The sequence below is a fragment of the Micrasema longulum genome, unplaced genomic scaffold (assembly GCF_059751315.1).
Source record: "Micrasema longulum isolate JH-2025_06_02 unplaced genomic scaffold, ASM5975131v1 h1tg000069l, whole genome shotgun sequence".
NCBI lineage: Eukaryota > Metazoa > Arthropoda > Insecta > Trichoptera > Brachycentridae > Micrasema > Micrasema longulum.
Genome location: NW_028277276.1, coordinates 859,393 through 885,822, shown reverse-complemented (window position 1 = coordinate 885,822; position 26,430 = coordinate 859,393). Strand labels below are relative to the sequence as shown.

The 26,430-nt window shown below is 31.1% G+C and overlaps 2 protein-coding genes across 3 annotated transcripts; one reads left to right on the top strand and one right to left on the bottom strand.

The window, feature by feature from the left end:
* Atg7 (Autophagy-related 7) lies at positions 1–12,971 on the bottom strand. Of its 2 annotated transcripts, none has more exons than XM_088231421.1 (11): positions 12,662–12,971; positions 11,861–12,056; positions 10,789–11,247; positions 10,353–10,459; positions 10,122–10,266; positions 9,113–9,271; positions 6,442–6,630; positions 5,398–5,604; positions 3,147–3,262; positions 1,756–2,044; positions 1–230 (listed from the first exon to the last, which is right to left on the bottom strand). In XM_088231421.1, the coding sequence occupies exons 1-11, from the start codon at positions 12,703–12,705 to the stop codon at positions 198–200; spliced, it is 1,944 nt and encodes a 647-aa protein (XP_088087547.1). In that variant the 5' UTR covers positions 12,706–12,971; the 3' UTR covers positions 1–197. The 2 variants fall into 2 exon arrangements, with proteins under 2 accessions (XP_088087547.1, XP_088087539.1); XM_088231413.1 differs by having other exon boundaries at positions 12,194–12,738.
* A 972-nt stretch (positions 12,972–13,943) lies between these two features.
* Scamp (secretory carrier membrane protein) lies at positions 13,944–25,051 on the top strand. The gene is made up of 7 exons (XM_088231480.1): positions 13,944–14,183; positions 14,311–14,412; positions 16,114–16,218; positions 19,147–19,360; positions 20,127–20,385; positions 21,403–21,529; positions 22,361–25,051. Exons 1-7 carry the CDS (start codon positions 14,127–14,129, stop codon positions 22,511–22,513), a joined length of 1,017 nt encoding a protein of 338 aa, XP_088087606.1. The 5' UTR covers positions 13,944–14,126; the 3' UTR covers positions 22,514–25,051.
* The last annotated feature ends 1,379 nt before the right edge of the window (positions 25,052–26,430 follow it).

Genomic DNA, 26,430 nt, shown 5'->3' with positions numbered 1-26,430 from the left:
ATGAGATGTTTTATTGATATTTCTATGTACATGATACATTGTATTTATTTAATTTGCTGATTGGATCATTAGATGATAATCTTATTATTTGATAAATTGTACAGGGAAAAATTCAGACATGAGATAGTGTAATTGTTATAGAATAAGAAAAAATAATATATACTATTGCATTTAAATATTTATAAAATATTCATTTATTAATCTTCATCCGTATCACTCAATGCCAAAATCTGAAAACAAAATATGACATATTAATTAACAGAATTCAAAACTGTCTGTTCACCAACTTAGCTCGTTCATGGAATTCTTATGAATGTGTTTATTTTATAGTAACATATAATTTAAATGCTAATTTGTGATGAGAATTTTGAACTTTCTTAGTTCACTTTTGTTTCCTGTAAGTCCAGAGAATATCGTGTACATATTTATTTTATTGACAGAACTAAAAAAATATCTCTTTTTAAATTAGGTAGTTTGCTGTCTCAGCTAAATATTTTTTTTCAGATATGATGTTGAGTGAGAAAGGCCTTAACACACGCGGCAATGTCAAGAAAGGACTAAACTGTTTAGATACATATACATATGTATATTGTAAAAATACTGTCTAAATAATACAATGACCAGACACTTCAAGCAAACAACAAAATGATGTTTTCCAGTTCTCAGTACCTACTGCGGAATAACTGATCTATTGCATTGACTGTTGCATTCTGACTTTAAATTATTGATAAAGTACTGTGGAAACAGCTAGAACAAAAATGAAAAGACAATGAGTTATTAATTCAATTTTACAAAAAAATAAATGCAGCATATCTTGATCATCTGATAGACGAAGGTGAGGTGATAAGTCTTGCTGTTCAGGTGCCAGTCCTTGGACTTGTACAGTAAAATACTTCAGCGTAAAACCATCTTTAAAAAATAAATTCATGCCGATCTTCCCAGGAATAGAAGCATGGTAGGCGAATGAGTCAATCACTACACTACGCGGCGATCTTTTCTTCACTCAATTTCATTTTTCAAGATTTTTGCCTGAGAGCAGCCGTCGAGTCAAATACACTCATCCAGGATTCTGATTTTATTAACGCACACAGAACTCTTATTCTCAATCCACCCGGACATAGCCTTATAATGTCACTCAAAGACAAAACAGATGTAGTTTTTGTGGGTTCAGTTCTTACCTGAATTTAGTAAAGTTGTGGACAACTTTACAAAGATGTCGAGAGAGAAAAACTACACATTCATCTCAAAACAAAATCATTCATGTACAAAATGCATAAACAATAAGGGCTTTAATCACATTTCACGATGAAATGACACTCATTTTAAACGCTATACTTCTAGTATAAATCAGGACTATTAAAGAAAACAAATTTTTGCTTTACAATATAAAAAATGCCTTTTCATATTTGTCCGTATGGAGTACTTTGGGCCGTCTTTTCCATAAGGGCACGAGGGGCGTCGAAATATCATGACAAAAATAAAGAATTTTGGGGGATTTTCCCTCAAACTCTGAGTTGTCACAGGCTCCTCCATGGCCTAAGACAGCCCTGTCCATACTAGTCAAAAAAATATAGCAGTGATGGGTATTTTAAAAATGGGTATTTAGTAGTGAATTTTGCATATTTATGAGAACAACCAAGGAAAAGGTTAAGATAAAAATTAATCAGTATAGTATGTGTGACAATAATATGATGCTCGCAGGAAAACAGTTTAAAGTGGGAATTTTTTTATTAAAATCTACAATAAATCATTTACCTCAGCATTGTCCGCATCATTGTGTAGCTCTGTTAATCCAGTAACATCTTCCAGGTATTTGGCGCTGTCGAAGACTTGCAGAAGGAACTCAATATTTTGAGTTTTGTATAGGTTAAGGACGTGGGCTGAACAAGCGATGCATTGCTTGAACTTTCTGCACGTAGGCAACACTTGTTGGTGCGAATATAAGAATCCTCTAATAGAATGTGGAATGGATCCAAGAATACTGTCATCATCATCTTGATTTGAGTTATTGGCATTTGAGTTGTAGAAGGCGGGAGCATTTATTCTGTAATCATTTAGCACAAAATGAAAAATAGATAATCACGATGAATCAGTGACATTCATATTATAATTTTAATATTAAAATCAAACACTGATTTGAGTCTACCAATTTAGTTTCTTTTATATTTTTTTAAAACAGAATATCAAAAATCACAACAAAAACAAACATAAATTTGAAAATGCCTTAGTTAGACAAAACAATTGACCGATTTTTGTTTAAAAAAAAAAAAAATTTAATATGAAGTTCTATAAAATAAACGCCAACTCAATACAATTATAAATATACATTTATGTTATTTATCAATTGATTTATTTGCTCTAGAAACAATGAAAAATTATTATTATAAAATAGAAAAAATTCACATAAATAAAGAAATTACATATTTTTTATCAATTACATGTAAACATTAATGAAATGAATATCAAAAAATATAAAGAGAAAATTAAAAATAACAAGTGCTAAATAAAATTAACAATTAAAGTTATTAAAATTGAATTAAATTATCGTTAAAATGATTTGATTATTATGAAAATACATCCTGTTCACAATTTTTAAGCCTAATAGATAAAAATAATAAAATACATGAAACGATATATCAATTGGATAAAGCAAATTTTGACAGGCAAGATTAAAAAATATACATTTTGATGGTTATCAATCCTAAAACCCGAAAATGAATATTAAGTCAGTAGTGTTAACAGAGTTCACTAAAAAAACGAAAATATAATTTGGAAATTAAGTACTCCACAAACAGATAAAATACTGCACAAAAAAATATTTATTATAAAAAATATAAAAGTGTTTCTTTTTTCTTGTTTTATTAACCCCATTAAAAAAAAACAATAACATTATTTTGTGTAACTTGACAAATCTATTGCTTTTTACATTTTCTTAAAACAATAAATATTATAAATAGTCTGCCTTTTGTCGCATAAATAATTTTGTAATTAGTTTGAACAGTTAATATTGAAACAGAATAAGAAGAGAGATTTTGAAATACAATATAGTATATTATCTTGTATGACTGTTTAACTTCAGCTCTGTCCACAGTAAGTGTGAATAATCTAAGTTTGATTTGAAAAATAATTTATTATTATTTTCTTACTTGTTTTTGTGTTGTGTGATAGCAATAGTCATTTCCACGGCCAATGCTCCAGCAATATTAGCCACGCCTGGGCGGGTAACAGTACACTGTTGGTCTAACGTTCGGTCTTTCTGAGACTGTAATACAAAACCGAAAATACATAATTGCAGTCTAAGAATCGACTTTCATCGCCAGCATTCGTAACAACAGCATTTAAACATAAATCAACTGTAGATCAAAAAAGTTAGCCTATAAACTAACCTGTAAACTGATAACTTTAAAATATTTTCATTTAGTATGTTTTATTTTAATTTCATTATTATTATAATATTTTATTTTTTAAGTGGAGTGAGTTATACAAAGTGGTCCAACACAAGCATGCTTTATTGTTTTTGGCATTACGTTGAGGAATTTATAGAAAACTGTAATTGAGGACCAAAAGGAGCCTCATCCTCGGGGGATCACTAGTTAAACTTGAGGATGTTAAAGAGCTCGCCCCCTACCTAATAGCCTGATACTTTACGGATCTGGGCATGGAGGGGGAGATTTAGCAAAATGTAAACTCTCGCCTTCTACACAGTAGCCAGGCTCTTTATAGACCTGGGCTTGAGGGCGAGAACTATTCACAGGGACCCGTCACAAGAAATCTTTACAGGTCGCAGTGACGTCAGGAGCTTGCATAGCACTGACCCCCACCACTAAGAATAAGAATAAGAGTAAGTTTTATTTAAATTACATTTTTATTGTATTTTATTTTTTAAGTGGAGTGAGTGATACGAAGTGGCCCAACACAAGCATGCTTTTTTGTTTTTGGCATTGTGTTAAGTAATTTATAGAAAACTTTAATTGAGGACCATTTTCACAAAGCGAAATATCTACAAAAACACCAAAATGTGTTTTTTGACGAAAATCGATTCTTCTACATGAGATCAATTGGTGAAATAAAATTTTAGCATTATAGATGTGCAAAGTTGCAGCGAGTTAAATTGGATTGGATTCTTATTAATAATATGAAAATATTTCGGAAATAATATATCCATACATAGGTAGGCATATAAAATATAACAAAAAAACAGTTTATAACGATTTCACGCTAAAGTAAACTGATATGTTATATTCCTAACACAAATCAACTTTTCTAAACATTCCTATTACAAAATATGTATGTATTATACATATATCGTTTTGGTGAAAATTTGGAAAGCGTGGATTTTTTTAATGAATAGATACACTTATTCTATACTATTGATTTCCAGTATATGGAGTTAGGATGTAGAATCTCTATAAGACAGTGATTTTGTTTTTTTTTAATTTTAGTAGTTATTTTTTTATATAAAAAACCTTCTCCTGAAAATGTTACTTTTTGTAGATATTTCGCTTTGTGAAAACAGTGCTCAATTAGTCTATAATTTTAGTTTATTTGTAAATATCATGTATTTTTGTTTTCTTTAGATAAAATAAACATGTAATTAGAAATCATTTTGAAATGCGAGGTATATCCGGAAAATAAGTTTCATCTACAGACCCGTGAGGTACACATTGTCAAGACCTTCACTGAACTCGCTCACCCATCCCTTATCATTGAATTACTTAACACATATTTTCTGTACACCTCTCAGAGATCTGTGGACGAAACTTTCTGATATACCATGTATTTCAGAACAATTTCCAAATACATGTTTATTTTGGCTTAATTATAAGTTTACACCTTAGCTGCCACTGTTTTAACAATTAATACAAATGTCAAATTTTACAAAAAAAGAATTTTTTTAAAGAAGAATGAATCCTAAGTCAAAATTTATGAATTTTAAAGAAAGAATGCCATTATAATCACAATTAAAAGCTCCATGGCCAGCATAAAAATGTTCACTAACTTTCATTAAATCTGATACTATAAGGCCCTCAAAAATCCTTTTAATAAGAATGTCAATGATGTCAAATTATCAAGTGACCAGATTGCATGACTCAAGTCTAAAATCAATTTGATATTGAATATTTTAAAAATCACTTGATTTGATAAAAATCCACAAAACAAATAACTGTTTATTTTTGAACGATCGTTTTTGACTTGGGCTATTTTGAAAAATCACTCTCCAAATATTTATTGACATTTTGACATTTAAGACAATAATTGAAGTCCAGTTGGAAATGGTAATAATATATTTATATTTTTCAAATGCATAGGCACATTATAACATTCAAATGCCAATAAAAATATTTTTAGCATGACAAAAGTTGCAATGAATAAAAGGAGGTATAATTTAATACTGACATTTCCAGGAGCCGTGACATCATTGCAAAAGTAACATCCGAGCATATTTCCCGGAATAAATTGACTTGAAATGTTTTTAGAGTCAGTACTGGAACAATCTGCTTGAGAATTTTGATCAACGCACATAGCGTCTTCCAACTGATCTGTAGAAATGCCGTGCCGCATTACGAGGTAACTGTCGAAACCCAATGCTGCATTGATGACAATCTGGAAACGTAATTTCCTGATTAGACAAAATAAATTTGAAAAAATATATAATAACGTTCAAAAATATGAAAAAATAGAAATAATAATGAAAGAAAATAAAATCAGTCAATATAGATTTTTTTTTAAAAACTATTAAGAAAAATATGATAATTTCCTACTAATTCTTATAAATCCTGATACTTCTGGACTGGATTATAATTCTACTTTATTTTTTATAAAATATACAAAGGGTATATTGTGAACATAAATCTTAGTTATGTAATGAAACCTGTATAAAACACCAATGTAGAGTTTCAACAATATTTTTCAAAATAAACCTGTATAAATAAAATCAATATTTACATAATTATTATATTAATTTTAAAGTCATACCCTTACAAATATTTTTAAATAACAGAAGGTTTTCCCCAATATAACCAAAATATTCCTCTAAAATATACTCAGTATACCCTAATTGATTTTTAATTACTCTACTTATTTTGGCTTGCATAGAAATCCACAATCATAAAACAGCAATTATTTTTAGTATATAAGGAAGCTTTGTAAATATTTAAGTTAGTTTGTTTGAAAATGTCCTAACAAAACGAAACGCGTCACAATATACCTTTTGTATATTTTATAAAAAATAAAGTAGAATTATAATCCAATAAACTTGTTTTATTTTAGATACATTACCAAATTTTATATGGAATTCTACCAATTGTCTGCATACACAATAAATTCTTAGATCTATCTGCTCATTTATGAAGTAACAAAACAGAAATACTTGTATGTATGTAGTAAATAGGTGTGATTATCCTAATTTTATTCAGTAGTGATTTAGTAGAGATAAAATACCTTTCCAAAATAAGCAGCCAATAAAGTTGGAAGCCATCGACCCTCACGAGAATCTAACAGTAGAAATATGACATCATGAGAGGCAATAAGATCTGTCAACTTGCAGATATCTGATACAGTTTGTTTCTTCAGAGAATCACCAACAGGATGCCCGGGCATAGGAATGTGCATTGCTACTCCTGCAGAGTGCTAAAAACAAGATCAAAGGATACAAATAAGTTGATAAGGAATTTTTTTATTAAATAAAGCCATTTGTAATTTTACCAACTGAATTGTATATTTTTAATCAAATTAAGAGAGAGAAAAATCACTGTGATAATATCTTTATATCATGGGAAAAATACAATTGCCACCTCCAGGATTCTAATGTAACATTTCGGTTAAACTAAAATAATATCAACTGACATTGGATACATTTTTGAAAATCGCATTCCTGACTAAAGTGCATCCCTGAGTAGAGTTTGACATTTGCTAAAAGAATTCTTTATTTGAAAATAATTAATAATTTTATGTTTTGGAATTCAAACATAAACAAGTACTTAGGTACCTACTTAAATTCAATATTTGAATATCTATCATTTTTAGATTTGGAATTAAATCATAAACAAGTACCTAAGTAGGTACCTACTTACAAATGAAAAGTTACAACATCTTTTTTACATTTATCCGAAAGGTTTTTACTAAAGATTTTTTAGTAAAGTTTTGTAAGTGTACTTAATTATGTTTAACCTTCAGAGGAAACGCGGTCCGACTTTTCTTCATACAAACGGATACACGTACGTATTTTCTCTCTGAATTATGGGATTAGAGAAATGTTTTTTTTTTTAAATAACAACACTATCACGCCGTTTCTCCATAAGGGTAGGGAGAGAGAGTAGAACGCCACATCACTCTATCTTTGCATTCAGATCTCGCTTTATCTACATTCATAGATTTTCTCATGCACGCGCGCCAATTATTCTGACTTTTGCCATATCCATTATCAAGTATTTGTTATATTTGGTTATGCCATGTTTTTTTCGATCTTCCTCTATTTCTGCACCCATGAACAAGCATTGTAAATATTTTTAGCAGTTCTTTCGATGTCCGTTCGCTCTAAATCGTCTAAATGTCCAAAAAGCGCAGAGCTCTTTTTTACACATTATATATATTTACAATTGGCGTGTCACTATATTGTTTCGTTTTTAAAAATGGTTATTATGGGAACTAGAACCATTCAAACCCGAAAAAAAGCACAATTTTATCTGCTGTCTTCGGGCGAACGGCGCACGGTATACAAATATAACTATTTTTGAGAAACGCAAAACCTACCGATGTAGAAAATTTTATTTTGATTCTCTGTCTAAAAAAATTACAAAATGGGTTCAGTTTTCAGGTGCGGAAAACGGTAGAGCGAAACGTCGATTTTGTCTATTCTAACAAAGGTCTGACACGCAGTTGTCTTTTTTGCACAGTATCGGGGAGGCATCTGCAAGACAGCGACAGGAAAACAATGTTCGAACACCTATTTATAAAAATTCACTGTCCTCACAATAATTTATCTAAACCAAAACACAAAAATAATAATGAATACGTACATATCTAATTTGGACTAATTACAATAATTGATATCAAACTTTCGATTGTGTTCATTTAATCTATTTAACAAGAACTCAAATCTAGCAATAGCAAAGCATTGCCGGGTTCAGCTCGTATTATTTAAAATTAGGTAGGAAGAAAATGAAATATTTCAAAAAATTAAAAAGTCAAGAGTTTTAAGAGCATTTAAATAATTTAAGTTATTTTGATTTTATCGCCATAAGAATTTTTAATCTAAAAACAGACGACGGAAAACGAAACATGTAAATTTCTCAATAATTGTTTCCGAGCCGGTGTAGTCTGACGATTGCAGAACTTAGAACATAATTCTATCTACTAGATGCCACAACAAAGGTAGATTGCAATTTTGTACATCTATTTGGTACTTTGATAATTATCAGTCTCGTTAAATCAGGGACATCTAGTGTGCCATTCACCATTTTATATAAATTGATTGTACCATTAAGAATTTTGCTTAGAAAGGGATGACAAGTTTAAAAGGTTAAGTAAAAAGTCATAGTCAATGTGTTCAGCTGGAAAATGAAGTTTAAAGTTGATGAATCTAAGAAATTTATTTTGAACTTTTTCCAACTTCATTAGATGGACATTGTAAAAGCGTGCCCATATTGTTGAATATATTCTATGTTACTCCTAACTAAAGTGGTAAACAACGTTTTACGGGAGTGAATGGAATTCAAATCTTCAACACTTCAAAGCAAATATTCCGAGGCATTTTATCGCCATGTTAGTTATCTCATTGATGTGAGGAGAAAATGACAATTTATCATTTTCATATTTTCAAAAATTGTACTTCTATCATCCTGGAGGATATTGAGGTGATTTTTGCAAAAATGGTACTATATAAATTATCCACAATAATAATAATAATCGAAAATAAAGGTGATAAATGTTAGCTAAAAATGGTTTTAAATCAATTAAAATAACTTTATTTATAATTAAAAAAGTGAAAATCTGTTAAAGCAAGGTGGTTTCATAATAAAAGATTTTTCATAAATAGATCAAGTCTCCCTCGATCAATTATTGATTTTCTGAGTACGTCGAAATAAGTGAAAAAAGATTAGTAAATACTTACAACTCCAACAAATATTTTTTTCAAATTATCTGCAGCAGCCATTGCTTTGGCTTTCCCTCCATCCAAACAGTCTTCGTGTGTATAGAGATTCTGTCTAACGGGATTTGAAAATGATACTTTTCCATTATCAACAAATGTGATGTATCTTACTCCCCATGCCTACAAAATAAAATAACCTTACAAAGACATGATAACTACAAAAACTGATATAATAACTGATATTTTGTTTGGTATTTTTTTAAGTATGTAACCATAAATAAAGCAAACAGCATCTGATTCTATTTTTAAATTTTTGTTGACATCTTGCAGAGATGGATTCTACCATGTGCAAATGTCAACTTGAGGAGGAAGGTACAAATCACTTTTTTTGGATGCCCAATAAACTATTGTTATCCTAGATTCCTTTAAGACCTCTCCAAAATTAACATTCCACTATCTACCAATATAATAACTCTCTTGTCCTAATAAATCTGTACATACAATTTTGTGTAAATATCTTGTAACTAATGCAATTAAGTTGTAAATATGTTGTAGATAATGTAATATTAGATATTAACATACTAAGTTTATATAAATTACTAACTATGTGTAAATATCTAAAAAAAAAATAACATGACACTGGCTAGAACACCCCAATAGCACGGTGAAAAAAAGTTTTGAAAAAAGAAGAAGACGACAGTACATTAGAAAAGCTTAGTGCTTCAAAAATATCAGCAGTGAATTTGCATTTTAAGGAATAAAACAGTAAATTATGTATTAAATAAATTATTGATAAATGGATTAAAATATTAATGAATGACACTAGACGACAAAAGGTTTTGGAAAGGGACACTCAACTTTTTATGAACCAAAATAAACAAAATATCATGCAGTTTCTTTGCTAAATAAACTGCGAAATTACCAACTGTCTCTGAAGTCAAGTCATACTGTTAAACCAGTGTTAAACTAGATTTTTTTATTGTTACAATTTTTTATGACAATTTTGTATGTTACAATTATTATACATTACCAAAAGATTTCTAGCTACACAACATCCCAATGTCCCGGCACCAAGAAGTAGGCATTTTGTTTCCTTTATTACATTTAGATCCAAATCTGGTAATAATCTCCATTTCATCAGTTTCAGGTTTAAATCAACGGATGATTCTGCCAACCTTAAAAATAGATATATTATGAATAATAATAAAGGCTAATTTTTTGTGATAAACAAGAAAGTATTGTACTAGTGAAATAGACATACATGATTGGATCCATAAAAGATGCCATGTTGACGAATCGAGGACCAAATTTACCCTTTTCATTACGTTCCCACCCAACCCAATCTTTTCCCCAATCTCCGTCCATGTCCTTAAAATTTCATTGATATTAGATAAAACAATATAACAATAACAATATAACAAAATTACAGTGTTTGTTAAATAAAATACACAACATGAAGTTGTTTTACTAGAAAAATAAAATAAAAATACACGCTCAACATTCCAGAGGAATCTAAAATAACTGTTTGGAGAGCCACAAGCATTATTTTACTAGGGTGGAATTAGAAAGGTGTTTTGGATGTTTTTAGTTTAGTTATAATAATTGTATTTGAGTATTTTTATATTTCAGTTAACATTTTTTGACAAAACCGTCTGAATCTAAATGCATGCGGAAAAAAAAAACATGAAATAACTTACTTGTGGAAAGAAAACATTGAAAACCAAACTATTATCTATTTGACCGTTTGGTTTAATACGAAGTGAAACAAAAGAAATATGACGTCCTCTAACACTACGACAATGGAATGCTAATAAAGCGATAAGATTTCTTAGTGTCCATCCTGGATAAATATTATTGCTCGAGTCAATAAACCCAAAACATATATTCTCAATATCTATATGACTTTGAAAGTTGTTTTGACTTCCTTTATTTATAATTGCGCTAAGCGGTAGTGACTTGGCATTATTATCTTTTAAGTCAATGCCAAAGTAAGGTTTTTGTTCAATTTCAAGAAGATGAAATGATTCCGTCAACGATTGAATTTGACTTTGGCTAAATTTATTTTGCAAAGAAATTGGATCTTCTGCAAGGTAAACTAAAGGATGGGTCGGAGCGGGAAAAGAAAACCAATAGAAGAACTGGTATTTCTTTAAATCCTGAAAATAAATAATAATAAAATATTACAAACAGTACATACATAAATGTACAATTGATTTCATATTTATATTTTAATGATATAGACCACTCTGGTCCTTTTTTAATATTGTACTTTTGTTATAACATTTGTTCAATAATTAAGGTATTTTTATACAGTATAATAAATAAATATAATGAACAATAAAAAGACCTCATGTTTTGACTGTCGTGATAAGCTAGTTATGGAAAACTTCACAGAAAAGTCACGGAAAGAACAAGAGTAATAAGAAGCTTCTTCACAGCCATTATTTTTTCCACTAACTCGGAGGTAATATTTTTATATATTTTTTTACACCACAAGAGGCCAAATGACAGTGGTGAATATATATATATATATTATAGCACAAAACACCCAGGCTTGAGAAAAATCATTTTCAATTTTTGTTTTCTCATCGGGAATTGAACCCAGAACCTTCCATATGTGAAGTGTCTTAGCCATTACACCACAAAGGCCGCTTAATATATTATGTCAATATTATTGTGCATTAAAAAAAACTTATAACCCAAAGTTTATTGAGAATTACTATGAAAATTACCGAAAACTGATACATAGTTATTGTAATTATTACTTACAGCAAAAGAGATAATTAAAAACCGGGAAAGAAGATTTGGATTTTCAATACAAGTTCCATCTTGAATATTCTTCCAAAGTATTGCTCCTTCGTCTTGTAGTAATGCAACTTTATCACAATCTTTGAAATCATCTATTGTGTTTTTATTTAACAATACTCCATAAGACAACACACCGTGTTTTTGCCTATCCGGTGTGCTAAAATAATTAAAGATAGAAGTGATTCAAAGCTCTTTCAGTCACTTGGACAACAAAAGTTTAAATGTACAATTTTAATAACAGCCACATTGTGGAACCCATAAACATAAAAAACACTGGATAGAATTACAATATACCTGTTAAATGCAGATGAATTTAATTCAAACAAGCTACCGACATTTGACTGATTGACGAATCCTCCGTAAATAGGTTTCCTACGTTCTTCTAATTTATCAATATCCAATTTTATTTGAGCTAGTTTATACCAAAAATTAGGATCGATGAACGAAGAATATGGGTGATATTGCATTACCCTGGGCTCCATTGTTAATAGAATGTTCACTAATAACAATTCCGTGGGGCACAAGATTTAGATGTAACCACTGATTACTTTTTTTATTTTATGTCTGGCGATATTAACATTTAACAATCATTGCGTTTGGCATTGACAGTTGACAACCAAAAATTAACCTCTCTTGTTGACAAGTTGAGTTGACAATTATTGACAGACAATACTAAATACTACAATACTACTGGTGTTGCTATAGATTAGCAAAGACTTTATACTTTATAGTGCTGCGGGTGAAAAAATGGAAATTCAGTACCCAAACATTAAAAAATGCACCGGTGAAGACATCATCATCATCATTCCCCTTCTTCACCCAGTGATGGGTACGGCACTGCATTTTTAAACCAAATGCAGCGTATATCTTTCATTCATTAGATAATAAATTGTTTTAGGCTAGGTACAGGGCGAGGCTACATGCTAAAGATGCTTTCTGCATAACACACTTTATAAAACTATACATGGCATTAGGTTTATAACATCCTGGACGTCAACGACGCCAGTAGTTGATGTCAAAGTCTAAATTGCAATGCATATGAAGTTGACTTAGGAGAACGCGCACATGATGTGGCATTAGCAGCATTGGATTTAAAAGGCGCTAGCGCCCCACTCAAACGAAGCCGTTTTTTGTGATAACTGAACCCATGGTAAGTTTGACTTTGGGTAATACCTGTATTTTATATTCAAATACGTTTTTACCATATTTGTACTTTACATTTTGAAACATTACAAATAACTAAAAAGTGTTATTACATTATATAAAGTTAAAAGAAAAACTTGAGAGTAAATATTAAATGCATGTACGTATGCACTTTTTTTATTTATTTTTATTTATCGGATTTAATACAAAGTGAGAAATAGTGCAGGTCAAAACAAAGTAAAATAATCTGTGGGGTATGCTTCGAAAGATGAACAAAAAGCATATATGTACTTGCTTCTAACCGCACCCTGTTACATTTTATTTTATTACCAAGCGATTATCCGAACGCATCTGTGTGTACAAATTACGAATCTGTGACTAATACAACTGTATATTTGGAGACAAATTTTGGTAGAAAAAAAATAAATTCGTATGTGAATTGCTTTGTACAAAAATCAGTTAAATTAGTTTTGACTCAAATTTAAATTCACCCTTTTGAAAATATTTTTTCTATTTATTGATACATATATGTAATTTTGTTTAAAGGAAAAAGTCATTCACAAAAGTCATTAAAATGAATATTTCAATTTTGAGTCGTGGATAACTTACTTTTAGAATATAGAAATCAAGAGGGGGCAGACTGAAGTTTGAACCTCAACCTTCTGATCTTTGAGTCCATAACCATAACCCGATTCTTGCTTGGTTGGTTGAGTAAAGTATGAAATATTTCATGTTACTTGTTTTTTACTGATACTATCATGTTTTGGTATTAGACCTAAATAAATAAATATAAATCGCTCCGCAAACTGTTATTGACAAAAAACCCCATACTATGTTTTTAGTACTTACTTAAAATAATCAATACCGAATAGTGTAACTATTTTTTTCATATTGTAACACAACAGTTGTCATTTTTCGAGAATCTGCTTCGTGGTGGTATTTGTATCTGTCAATTATCTTGATATTTAATAATTTCTATGATAAGTGGTCTTTCAATAATTTTTACGCGTAAAACGCGATCTCTACGATCATTTGATTTTAGTAATTAATTTGTTGCGCAAAAGTGTCACAAAATACAAGAAATATGCCGGGTTTTGATGACAATCCGTTTGCGGAACCTACCATAGACAATCCATTTGCCGTAAGTTTCGTCGTTCCGCACTATATAATGTTGAATATATCCCCGAAATGCCGCAAACAAATAATCGCCTTTAATAAAATCAGTTTGCAATGTATATTATGCATATTTCCCACTCTTTCGCTTGCAGGATCCGTCGGTTCAGCAAGTTACTAGTAATACAAACATCGCACAAAGAGGGTTGGAAGATTATAGCCCATTTGGAAAGCAAGATAACAGAAATGTTCCTGGGGTAAATAGACCGCGCATTTCTTATTCTTCCATTAGATCCTAATACTTCAGCAGAATATTTAGAAAAAAAGCTCTCAGGACACCATGCATGAATAACAGATGTTACTTATAATTAGAGATAAAATTTGAGAATGACTCATTATGATATGCGACAGTAATCAATACTAATTGTATATTTATCTGTCTTAATAAATACTTAGTAAATCTTTAAGTATTTGTACACATCTTGTATAATGCAACCACATAATCACTACAAAAAATGATTGTTTTCAAAATAACCAAATAAATCTTTAGTCGACATTCCAGTGCCTCGATTATGAACGCTATCTTCATCTGTATATATATCGAGACGGTATACTTAACTTCTGTACTATCTGTATCTTACCTCCGTATATTCTACCTATTTGTCATATCGACATCATATGATCGAAACAAGTCAATGGAATGACCGCAAACAATTAGTCCGCGTTCCTTACGTCATTAACATTTAAAATAGTTCTCATTTTTATTTAAAATAGGCTTCTGTAATAAAAAGTGGTCACTTTAAAGCGATTATAAACTCCAATAAATCCCAATTCAAGCAAAAAATGCTCGCTTGAACATGAATTTTGCATGACTTTTGGAAATCACCTAGACGGTACACTTAACGATCATCTGTATGTATCTACCGATCTGTACCGATCGACTACAAAGCCGGCTTCTATAACGTCTCGATACATACACTCGGAAAGATAGTAAAACAGATGGAAAAATATAATAACAAGATTATTTTTTTAGAGTGGCAACTTTCTGACACATATAATCTGTGTCTGACCCCTAGATACTCTTATTTGTTTATAGGAGAGAACCTAGGGACATTATTTCATTATCTAGGCGTTCCTTTTTTTAAAGTGACAACTATGTCAGAATTTAATTCGACTTCAAAACTTACTTATTTCTCTCTCATATTTTTAATAGGTTTTTAAAAAAAAGCGCCAACCTCAAAACTATTAAAATTTTTAATAAATCATAATTAAAGGAAAAATTGCCCGGTGGAACAAAATTTTGGACACTTTTAATGCGTAGATAAACATATCAAGGGGTTCTAGACTCGTCGGTATAAACGATGTACTTACATCAAAACTTGATGGTGGGGGGGTATCGATACTAATACCTTTGTAGTCGGTCGGGAGACTTTTATTTTCAACTATGACGTCATACTGAAGCTGTCATTTTAGAGCCTAGATATGTGTACTATGACGTACGCTTCCCCTTGATTTATATCGACGTACCTACCCAAAAATTAAAGGTGGATGGTTGGTAGTATAACTTTATAATTGCTAGAGGGAATTTATCTTCAACTATACCGTCAAGGTGAAGGTATGACGTCTTTATCTTCCCATCATAATCGAGGCCCAGCTCCGGTGAATTTAGTGATGTGTAGTTGGTGGACCAAATACTTGAATAAGTTTAGACTTTACTCTGTCTGGATAATCTGTATGTGTAAAAGCACTATTATTAATTACTTATGAGAATCATAATCATGACATATTGTTGATTTGGATATTCTTTTAATGATCCATTTAAAATATATAATAAATTTATGTATTTAAAATGTTTGCTGTTACATGGTTTAACTACCTAGAAAAAATGTCATTAGAATCTGAATGGCTGAAATCTTTGAAGTTTAATTAGACAAATTGTGTTTGTAATGTTTTTGTAGAGTGGACAGCAGAACCAACCCGCCATCATGCGCGCTGTATCTCCCCCTCCATCGCATCAAGGTGCACAGCCACCTCCCCAGAACTTCTCCACAGCAGACTTTCAGGTAACTATCATAACATTAACGCAACTTTGTTTTTCACAATGCAAAAATAAATTTATAACAAAAAAAAACTTCATTTGTGTGTTCGCTGACAATATATTATGCAATACTGATGATTATTTTTTGTTTGCATTACGGGATCAGGAACTCAAGGTAAGATTTTTACAAATGTCTTGCAAATAGACGGTGATCTGGCAAGTGTCCTATCTTTTTTCTCAACATTTAATCGCCTTGCACAGTATATTAACTTATGTACGTACTAAATTATTTACACAATAAAATAATACATTTATAAAGTTTATACTAGGTTTGATAAAAAAATGCATGGAATAATAAAAATTTAAATACGTAGTTGTAAGAGCCCATTTGTTTTCCTAGATTGGTACACATGTTTATAATTTATTGATCTGCCAATGTTTGGCCATTTCGGACACACATTTGGTTTTTGACAGACAAACTAGTAAGACGTGCTTTTGTGAGATTTTATGGAGAGTCTGCTATGAAGAAAACAGTAGTTTACGATTGGTATATATATGAAGATGACGAGGGGCCAAGAAAATAGACTACTGATAATGTCGTTCACAGAAATCAAATAAATTGTGCTTGCCAATCTCCGAATCACTTTTAAAGGGGTGGTAGAGGAAGTTGGTGTACCGTGTGAATCGATTACCACTGGAATTTCGGGCATATCTTGAGTAGCTGCCAAATTCGAACCTGCACCCGCTCGCGACTTTTTGACAAAAAACCAGACCGCATTAATGACCCAGCTGCCACCGTATTCACCGGACTCGGGTCCCCCTGTGACTTTTTTCTGTTCCTAAAGATAAAAAGGGCTATTAAGGGTGAGGTTCGGCGTCCATAGAGGAGATAAAGACTGAATCGATGACAGAAATGAAAGCCATACCAAAAAGTACCTTCCCGAAATGTTTCGAGGATTGGAACAAACGCTGGCATAAATGTATTATATCCGATGGTGATGACTTTGAAGGGGACAATATTAATATTGAGGAATAAATTAAACCTAAATATTTTATGCACAAATACTGGGTATAAACTTTTGAGGAATTTGAAGTTATTATTTTAGTGCCCTCATAGTGTAATAGCCAAAACGCTTGCCTCATGCACGGAGGGATCTGGGTTTGTTTCCCGGTGAGTTCATTTAAAGTGCTATGCTACAACACAATAAAAATGTATTTGGCCAAAATATGACTTGTTATGGTGCAAAATAAATTAAATTAACTAAAAAAATAAAAGTCAATGACAGCCTGCCTGACAGTCAGCCTGACAACTGCACTTACATATTTTATTTTGTTGGAAAAAACAACAGAATTTATATTTAAAAAAAAAAACGATTATATAAAGTAGCAAAGGCTGAGACAAGCATTATCGACAAAATCAAGAAAGGAGCTCTGCGCGGGTTTTACAATGTGAATGTTGATGGATGCAGAAATAGAGAAAGACCAAGAAAGACATGGCATGACCAAATCCAACAAACACTTGAAGATGGACATGTCAAAAGTCGGAATAATCGGCGCGCGTGCATGAGAAGATGTATGAATGTAGAGGAAGCGAAGTATGTGTGCAAAGATAGAGTGTTGTGGTGTTCTATCCTTTCTGCCTACCCTTACGGAAAAACGGAGTGATGGTTTGCTTGTTTGTTTGTTTTTGCATCCAGTTACTATTCTTCACAAATATAAACACAGTTTTAAAACACATTACAAAGTATTAAATAAAATTTTGTGAGTTGAAAGGAAAAGAAAAGCGCTCCAAAGAGGTTGAGGATAAGATAAAGTAAGTGAGGAAGTGGGATTTTTACAGTAGAATTGATCGATTCGAAAAATGATAGGCGCCGTGGCACACCTGTTAGACGGATAACTGTGAAACGGGCGTCACGGGTTCGATTCCCACCGTTGCAAGAAAAAATCCAAGAAATATTTTTTCTCAATTGTTTTGGGTGTAGTGGTGTATTTTTCACAAGTTCTATATCCTCACTTTCCCACCTGCTTAGAACGTTATTCATTTAAATTAAAAAAAATAGTATATGTTAAATTTTTATCAAAGTTTCTACGCTTAAATTAGTATTACATATTCATTTTTATTACATGCTCTTGATATATTTTATTCATGTTCTGTTTAGTATGAATACAATATTACTTACCGCATTACATTTATCTTGCGGGCAATTTTAATATGTATTTTATCTTTTTTCTTATCAAATAAGGTAACAACATATATGACTAACGTCTTCATATTTATATGCAAATAATATCTACCTACTTTTATATCTCACAACATGTCTGATCATTTTTTTTATCAGAAAAAGTGATATACCCAGTGTTGAAGGCTTTATGGAAAAAGTAAACAATAATAACTCTATCGATACCCAATGGGGGGCATAGGCACTGGCGACTCCTCACCAAAACCCTTGGCAGTGAATTTCTTTACATTTTGTCTACTTGTTTATTAAGTTTAATGAAATTATTACAACATTATGGGTCTGACATGGTAAACGAGCGATAATAATGGCAGCCCGCACATCAGAACCAGAAACTCTAAATTCACCATTGTTTTCTTCGTCATATTTTCCCAGGAATCACTACAGTGAGTACATCAATAAGCAGTTGTCCTGGCTGCGGAACATAAAAGTAGCATGAAACAGACGTCGGGACCCGGCAAGGCGCCAGAAGAAGAATAAAAAAAAAACTATACGATAAATATCAATCCACCCATATGTTATATTATCATGCCGTGTGGATTTTCGCCTTGGTGCAAAATGGGCCAATCACGTGATATTACGCAATGAGCTTGTGCTTTGCATTTGTACAGTAGTCCAGCCTCTGTGAATGTACTTAAGACTTTTATATTCTCTACCCAAAAAGGTTCGCTGGCTTAAATATCTGTTGCTTAATGAAATAAATATGATGTTTCCAGAGGAGGCAGGAGGAGTTGGAGCGCAAGGCGGAGGCCCTGGCCCGAATGGAGGAGCAGCTGCGGCAGGGGGGTGGCGGGGGCGCCGGGCGACGCAACAACTGGCCCCCGCTGCCCGCAGCATGCCCTCTTCAGCCGTGCTTCTACCAGGACATTAACGTCGACATCCCACTTGACTTCCAGCGTGTCGTGCGCCACACTTACTACCTGTGGCTCTGTGAGTGCCCTCCACACTTCTGTCAAAATAACATTTTTTTATGTGTCCGTGCTGATAAAGAATGTTCTTGAGTAGAATAAATTTAAAAAAATTTCAAATGTAAAAAAAAATCATTGGTGGGAATATTTGTATGAAAATGCAAAAATAGGACCTGAGCATTTCGGCGTAAAAAGCAAGAAAATGTCAAATGAGGAACTTCAGTCCTACGGGAAATTGGATACAAAAAATGTTTTCTTACGCGGGGTAAAAATTAGTGCATTAAATTGTACCGCAAAGTTTCTTGAAAATGTACAGAAAAAATAATAAAAAATATTTTGACAAAAACGCACTACTTTAAATGACGTCACTGGTTCATGTGAATCAACCTATGATCTGAGAGCTATAGAAGATTTCCGGTCTGCTTGTCGCTTCTGGACCAATAGGAAGAACTGAATGAGAATAAGCGGAAATGAACCTCTGACGTCACACGCGGAGTTGTTTCAGAAATACAAAACTTTAAAAAATCGTAGCGCCGATAATACGATCTGTAAAAATTAAAAAAAAAAAATTTTGAATTAGTTTAACAGTCTATTAACAAATAAAAAATTTGAAAAAAACCACTGAACTTCCTCATTGTGGAAGGTAAAAATAAGAATATTTTTATTCTTATAAAATATACAGTAAATGCATAAATAATATTTGGCACAGTACCCATTGCTTGTCCAATTTAATTATTAATGATTAATAAATAAAAATAGACCATTTTTTTATTGTTACAATTTTTCAGTTCACTCTCTGGTCATGATGATGAACATACTGGGCGGTTTGGCACTCCTGATTCACTCCAGCGAGTTTAACACCTTTGGATTGGCCATCTTGTACTTTCTCTTGTTCACCCCGTTCAGTTTCGTGTGTTGGTACCGACCCCTGTACAAGGCATTTCGTAGTGACTCCTCCTTCAGCTTCATGGTGTACTTCTTTGTCTTCTTCTTCCAATTCATGGTCACCGTTATTCAAGCTATTGGTCTACCTGGAAGTGGAACTTGGTAAGTCTTCAATTGACATTTATTATTGAACCTAAAGTAATCACATTTCCCTATTCCCTATTCGTCTCTTTCACTTGGCAAGCCTGTACATTGAAAGAGACAAAGTTACATAGAGTAGGGCAGAACCCTGATTTGGGAGATCAATAAAAACCAAAGTAAGCAACATTAAGGAAAAAATATATAAATTTTTGTTCTCATAGAACTAGACTTAATTTTTTGTTTTCACGGTCATCATCATAATACTAATTATTCACTAAATGCATTAGTTGCCCGCATGTAGTGGCTTGTAAATCAATACAGTGATGATACCTCACTGTCGATGATCAAGTCCTGTGTCCGGGAAAATAATTAATTGCGAATTTAATGCATTATTTGATTTTTACTCGTATGTTTATATGCATATATTTGTACTTTTATGTATATTATTTGTGTAAACTGTAAACCATGATGTACTTATCAATGTAATAGGTTTATGTGCGATTATAAATAAATACACATTTTGTTCATGTATTCTACATGTCATATAATGCAGTTTTGAATCGAGTGGTTTTGATTAATACACCTGATAAGTGGTGGCTTTCTTTATTGACACAACAATTCAGTTGTTTCCAAATGCTCAGTGGATCATGTCTGCCAGCATCGTAGGTCCTTCAATTCAATGGCATTGAGATTCTTTTAACAATTTAAAAAAATATTATTTGATGAAAATCATATACACTGTTCAGCCCTGACCTGATGTGATTTTGCTCTAAAAATTTGCGCTACATAGCCCAAATTGAATAGACTATGTTTGTTAATAAAATTACTTAATCAGAGGCTGACTGAATGAAACATAATATGTACTCTGTGTTTATAGAAGAAAGTTCTAGACATGAACTCTAGAAACTTTTATGTTAATTTATTCTCTTGAGGTTTTCCATGTACATATCTGTTTTTAATATCTGTTTGTATTTGCTTATGTAACTAGAAAGGTAATTTTCAGTATACAAATTCTAAATAACATGTATTAATTTTCAGCGGACTGATAATGGCCTTAAGAGCATTTGATAACAGTGCTAGTGGCATCACTTTAGGAATATTCCTCCTGTTGATAGCTCTTGGATATGTCTTTGCTGCCTTAGCTGATATTTTACTGATTTCAAAGGTATGATTTAAATTATATGATTATTTTTTTGTCGACTTCACTAAATGTTAGTTAAACACTGGAAACTGCATTTGGACATTTCATTTATTGCTTTAGTTCTAGTTTAATGTTTAATAATTTGACCTCATTATCCGATTTTAGCATTAAATATGCGCGAATAATATTTATTTGTTCAATGATCGTACGTTTTTGGCTCATGTGATTTCTTTAGTTTTGCAAAAATATAATAAAAAATAATGTTTTGTGGAAAATAGAAATCATTATGCTTGTGGTCTACTTGAAATTATTATTTTGATTTACTCACTATATGTTCTTCTTCACCTTTCACCATGTTTATGTGCAAACTTTTCCAACATAAAAATGAACTATTTTGCTAACTAGGTTTTATTCAAAGTACTTGTCCCTAATTTAAATTACTTTCCTGATGTTCTTAACTTCTTGAACACGTTAAAAATATATACATACATAGTATTAAAATTTGAAAATGTAAAAAAAATACTAGTCTAGAATGCCTTTTTAGGTGAAAGCGCTCGTTTGTCTAAAATATGTAAAGAAATAAGTCAAGTAAAGTAAGTTTGATTGATACTATGGAGTTTTATCAAGAAATATCCTCAAAAAATATAAATATAAATAATTACTAAAATAAGTGCTTTACCTAAACTATGTACTTTTTCATCATTAAATTTAATATTCCAGTGAGGGAAAATACACAAATTAAAAGTATGTTTGGATCTACAAAATACAAAAATGTTTTATTAAATACTAGCTGATGTGAAATTTTATTTGATAAAATAAGAGCATGTATATAATTTGTATGTGTTAACTTTTTAGGTTCATCGTATATACCGCAGTACAGGAGCCTCATTCGCCAAAGCTCAGCAAGAATTTAGTTCCGAGATAATGGGCAATCAACATGTGCAACAGGCAGCTGCCAATGCTGCTACGGCTGCCATCAATTCTCAAATCAATTCTAGCCGATATTAATCTAATGTCGTATGAAAACATCGAAGGCATATACTGAGTATGCATCACAAAAATTAGACTGTCATGTCTAAATACTACTTAAGTTTATCTCACCATTAGTCCTTTCACCTGAGAAATGTTTTAGACTTTGTGGTTGTTAACCTTTACTTATAAAAGCTACTAAATTGTCTTATCTTTCCCCATATAATGGTAGATTTACTTTTAACATTCAGAGACAAAACATCAGCCAATGTAAATAAAATTCTTGCGTTAAAACTAATAACTAAAGTGAGAATGCATATATCTTAATTATAAAAGTAGCAATAAGTTGATTTGTGTGTATTTCATGATGTTGGTAATTTGTCATTACTTTCCTTGTTACATACTACATTGACTGTGAATGATTGATGATGCTTCAATTAAGAATAGCTTTATATTATATTTACGTTTAATCACTAATATCTAGAAAATATATGTACCACTATCTTTCAGACTTTTTCCAGCTTCTTAAGTATATGTGGGAATTGTCATTTGTTTTGTGTGTATCTTTAAACTGTATACTGTGCTAAATTACTTATTGAATTAATGTATCATTTGATTATGTCATTGTGAACAATGTTAAACAGTCTGTTAAAGTAAAACTTATCTGATCAAATATTCATATTTCTGACCTCAATTGATTATAATATGTACACTTTTCAAACAACATATCAAACCCTTTTAAGTAAACTACATATTTATAGCCTCCAAAATGTAATATTTTTAATTTAAATAATTTATTCAATTGGAAAAAAATAACATGCCAAATTTGAACAGAAAAAACCACTTATAATTTTGTATTAAAGTGATTGGTTATAGGAACCCTTTAAAAGTATATATTCAATGAAAACTATATTTTCTCTACAAAGTTTCTTTGGAGGGGGATGAAAATAAATCTGTCAGTTTTTGAGACCCTTAAATAGTTTTCTTATTGAAGACAAACCCCCGAAATTGTTTATATTTCTGTTAGTCTATTTTTATCATGTTACATCGATATGGTTATGCAATTGTTGTATTTTTTTCTATAATTAAATAAAATATATTTTGCAACATTATATATTTATTATTGTTAAAGTTAAGGTTCTTAAAATAAAAAAAACATCAACATGTTAAAATGACTTCTTTAGAAAAGTTTGTTTATGTAGATTGCCCATGAACATGGTTCTTTTAACACCTAAATTGTTGTATGTAGTTATTGACATATTTTTTCATTAAAAAAAATACAAATTTGCTTAATGTTTTTATGCACGATTCAAAATCAAATATTTCAAAAAATTTTGTATTTTAAGTTCTAGTTTTGATTTTTTTAAAGTTGCAAATTTGAGATACCATTGTTATTTGAAAATAACTGATGTGGCATATTTTGAAGGATAAATAATGGAGAAGTGTAGAATCATAAATGTGAGATACATCATTCCTAGAGGAAACTGACCAAAAATTAATCAAAAGAGAAAAAAAAACTCAATATACCATCTATAAAAATTAACAAAATGAGCACATTTTAAAATTTGTTTTGTTTTAATTGAATAATAAGGAATTATTTTTTACAATCAGAGTGAATTGAGACATCAATAATGTTAATTTTTCGAGATTTTTGGCCATACAAATATTTTTACTATGAATATTTTTACAATTTTAAAACCTATATCTCGTCATAATTTAGTTGCTTCAGTTAATGATCTTTTTTGAATAATGTAAGATATCTATTGTTTCAGTTAAAATATCGGCTCAAGTTCTCACAACCAATTGAAAAATCTTATTCTCTATGTAAGCCTAAATTCTTACACTATTAAAAATTGTATGTTTAAATTAAGAACATTTTATCTTTGTGTTTGCAAGTAAATTAAAGCTACTGTTAATTTCTGTAATGATTCATTGAAAAATGTGCCGGTAATAGAATATAGATAAAATCGTATGATGTAAAATTATGATTGTATCTACCAAGGCCCTATATTTAATTCAATTTATTTTCCAACCCACGCAATACTTCTGCAAGCTAAAGGGTTTGATAGTTAGAAAAAAAACTGCTCTCAGCCTCTGAATGGACTACAGTAGTTATGAAAATAATCATTTTCAGACACTGTACAAAGAATTTGAAGCAAAATGAGTGTCTTAAAATTCCTTCTTAATTTGACCTATGAAAAATAAAGTTTCTGTACTGATAATGTGTTTGCTAATCAGATATTGAAAATGTGGCAAACTCGTGAACTGAAATTTCTATAATTTAAAATAAAAAGCAAAGATTTGTTTTAAAAATGTCTTATTTTGCTGTAGAAGTAGGATAGTTATTTATTTTTTATAATATTTTTTTTATTACATTCTTATTTAGTAGAAAGTGTTTTATTCTTATGGTCTTTAAAAAATATCCATACAGTGTTGATTTTCTTTTTTGTACATACACATGTATATGAAAGTTTAATTGTTGTAGAATAAAATGAATGAATCATTCCATCCAAATTATAAAACCAGAAAACACAAAATGTATATTCTCTCATGCCTATAAATAAATTGCAAGACTAATATCTATTTTGTACATTCCTCTATCCTATCCCTATGTCGTGTAGATATTCACTATGGGGCACATTGCGGGCGCGTGCGGTGATTATTATCAGTATGGATGCTACTGCCAAAAAATAATCTTGTTCTTTCTTTTAGTAGGTATGATAGTAGATATAGATATAGTTATTAGATATAGATCTACTTAGATCATAAAATTTACACTTTTGATTTGTTACGTATTTGTAAATTTACTCTGTTATAAAATTGTCATTTGAATGAATCCTGAGCATGTGATGACAAAATAATTTGTTTTTCTGAAAAGTTTTACCTAAATTTTAAGTCAAATTAAAATTGCATAGAATCCCTTTTGAAAATGGTGCTATATAAGTTTTCTATTATGATAATAATAATTAACAGTTGATTGTCTATAAATTAATGGAGCACAGGAGCAGGCGCGTCTAGCGGCGAAGCTGTAAACATTTAGGACAGTACCTAAAACTTGAGATGTTCTTAAATTTTGTCCAAATTTCAATAATACGCTATTTAAAACTTTATGCTATATGTTATTAGTAATTTTTTATTTGCATTACAAAAGTTGGATGCTTGTATCTCTAAAAGTCTCGTAGAATAATACGACGAGGTTATGAACCTTAATGCCCGTGCGCGGAAATTCAACATTGGTAATGGAATGGACTCAAAATGAAGAGTAGCATCCAGATTCCAGCATATCCTACTAATACACTATCAAGGCCTAAGTACCTTGATATTCAGTACGTTGATATAGAAAATACGCATATGTAGAGGTATGTATACTGTAAATATTGCTTGAATTTGTACATTGCGTGAACTCGAACATTTTCTGCGATGATTTTAAGAATATTTGTAGCTTTAAATATTCAAGGGATGCGCTGCATCCACAGTATGTATGAGCGGAACACGCCTGGTGCTTGTTTTCTTCCTGTGACAAGTGATATTTTTTCTTATGATTTCATACCTTTTACTGTGATAGTTGCCAAGTAACTAAAAAGTTATCCTTCCATCATTTTTAAAAAATATATAGAAATGAAACATGTATTTGTATCTTTATCAGTCAATCAAATACATCCTGATTATCGTAGGCAACTGAAATGGCTCAAAATTAGACAGCGGAGAGACTATCACTCCCTCTCACTTCTGTTCAATATACTTCATAGTCCTAACGCTCCTAATATACCTGTGTGAAAAATTTCAACGCTTATCAGTTCATGGTTTACCTCTTCGTTCTAATTCTCGAGGCACTCTCTTAATACCCATCCACAATTCCTCTTTCTTCTCCAACTCATATAGTGTCCATGCGGCTCGACTGTGGAATCATCTCCCATCCACCATCAAAGATGTTACTACATTATCTCTGTTTAAAT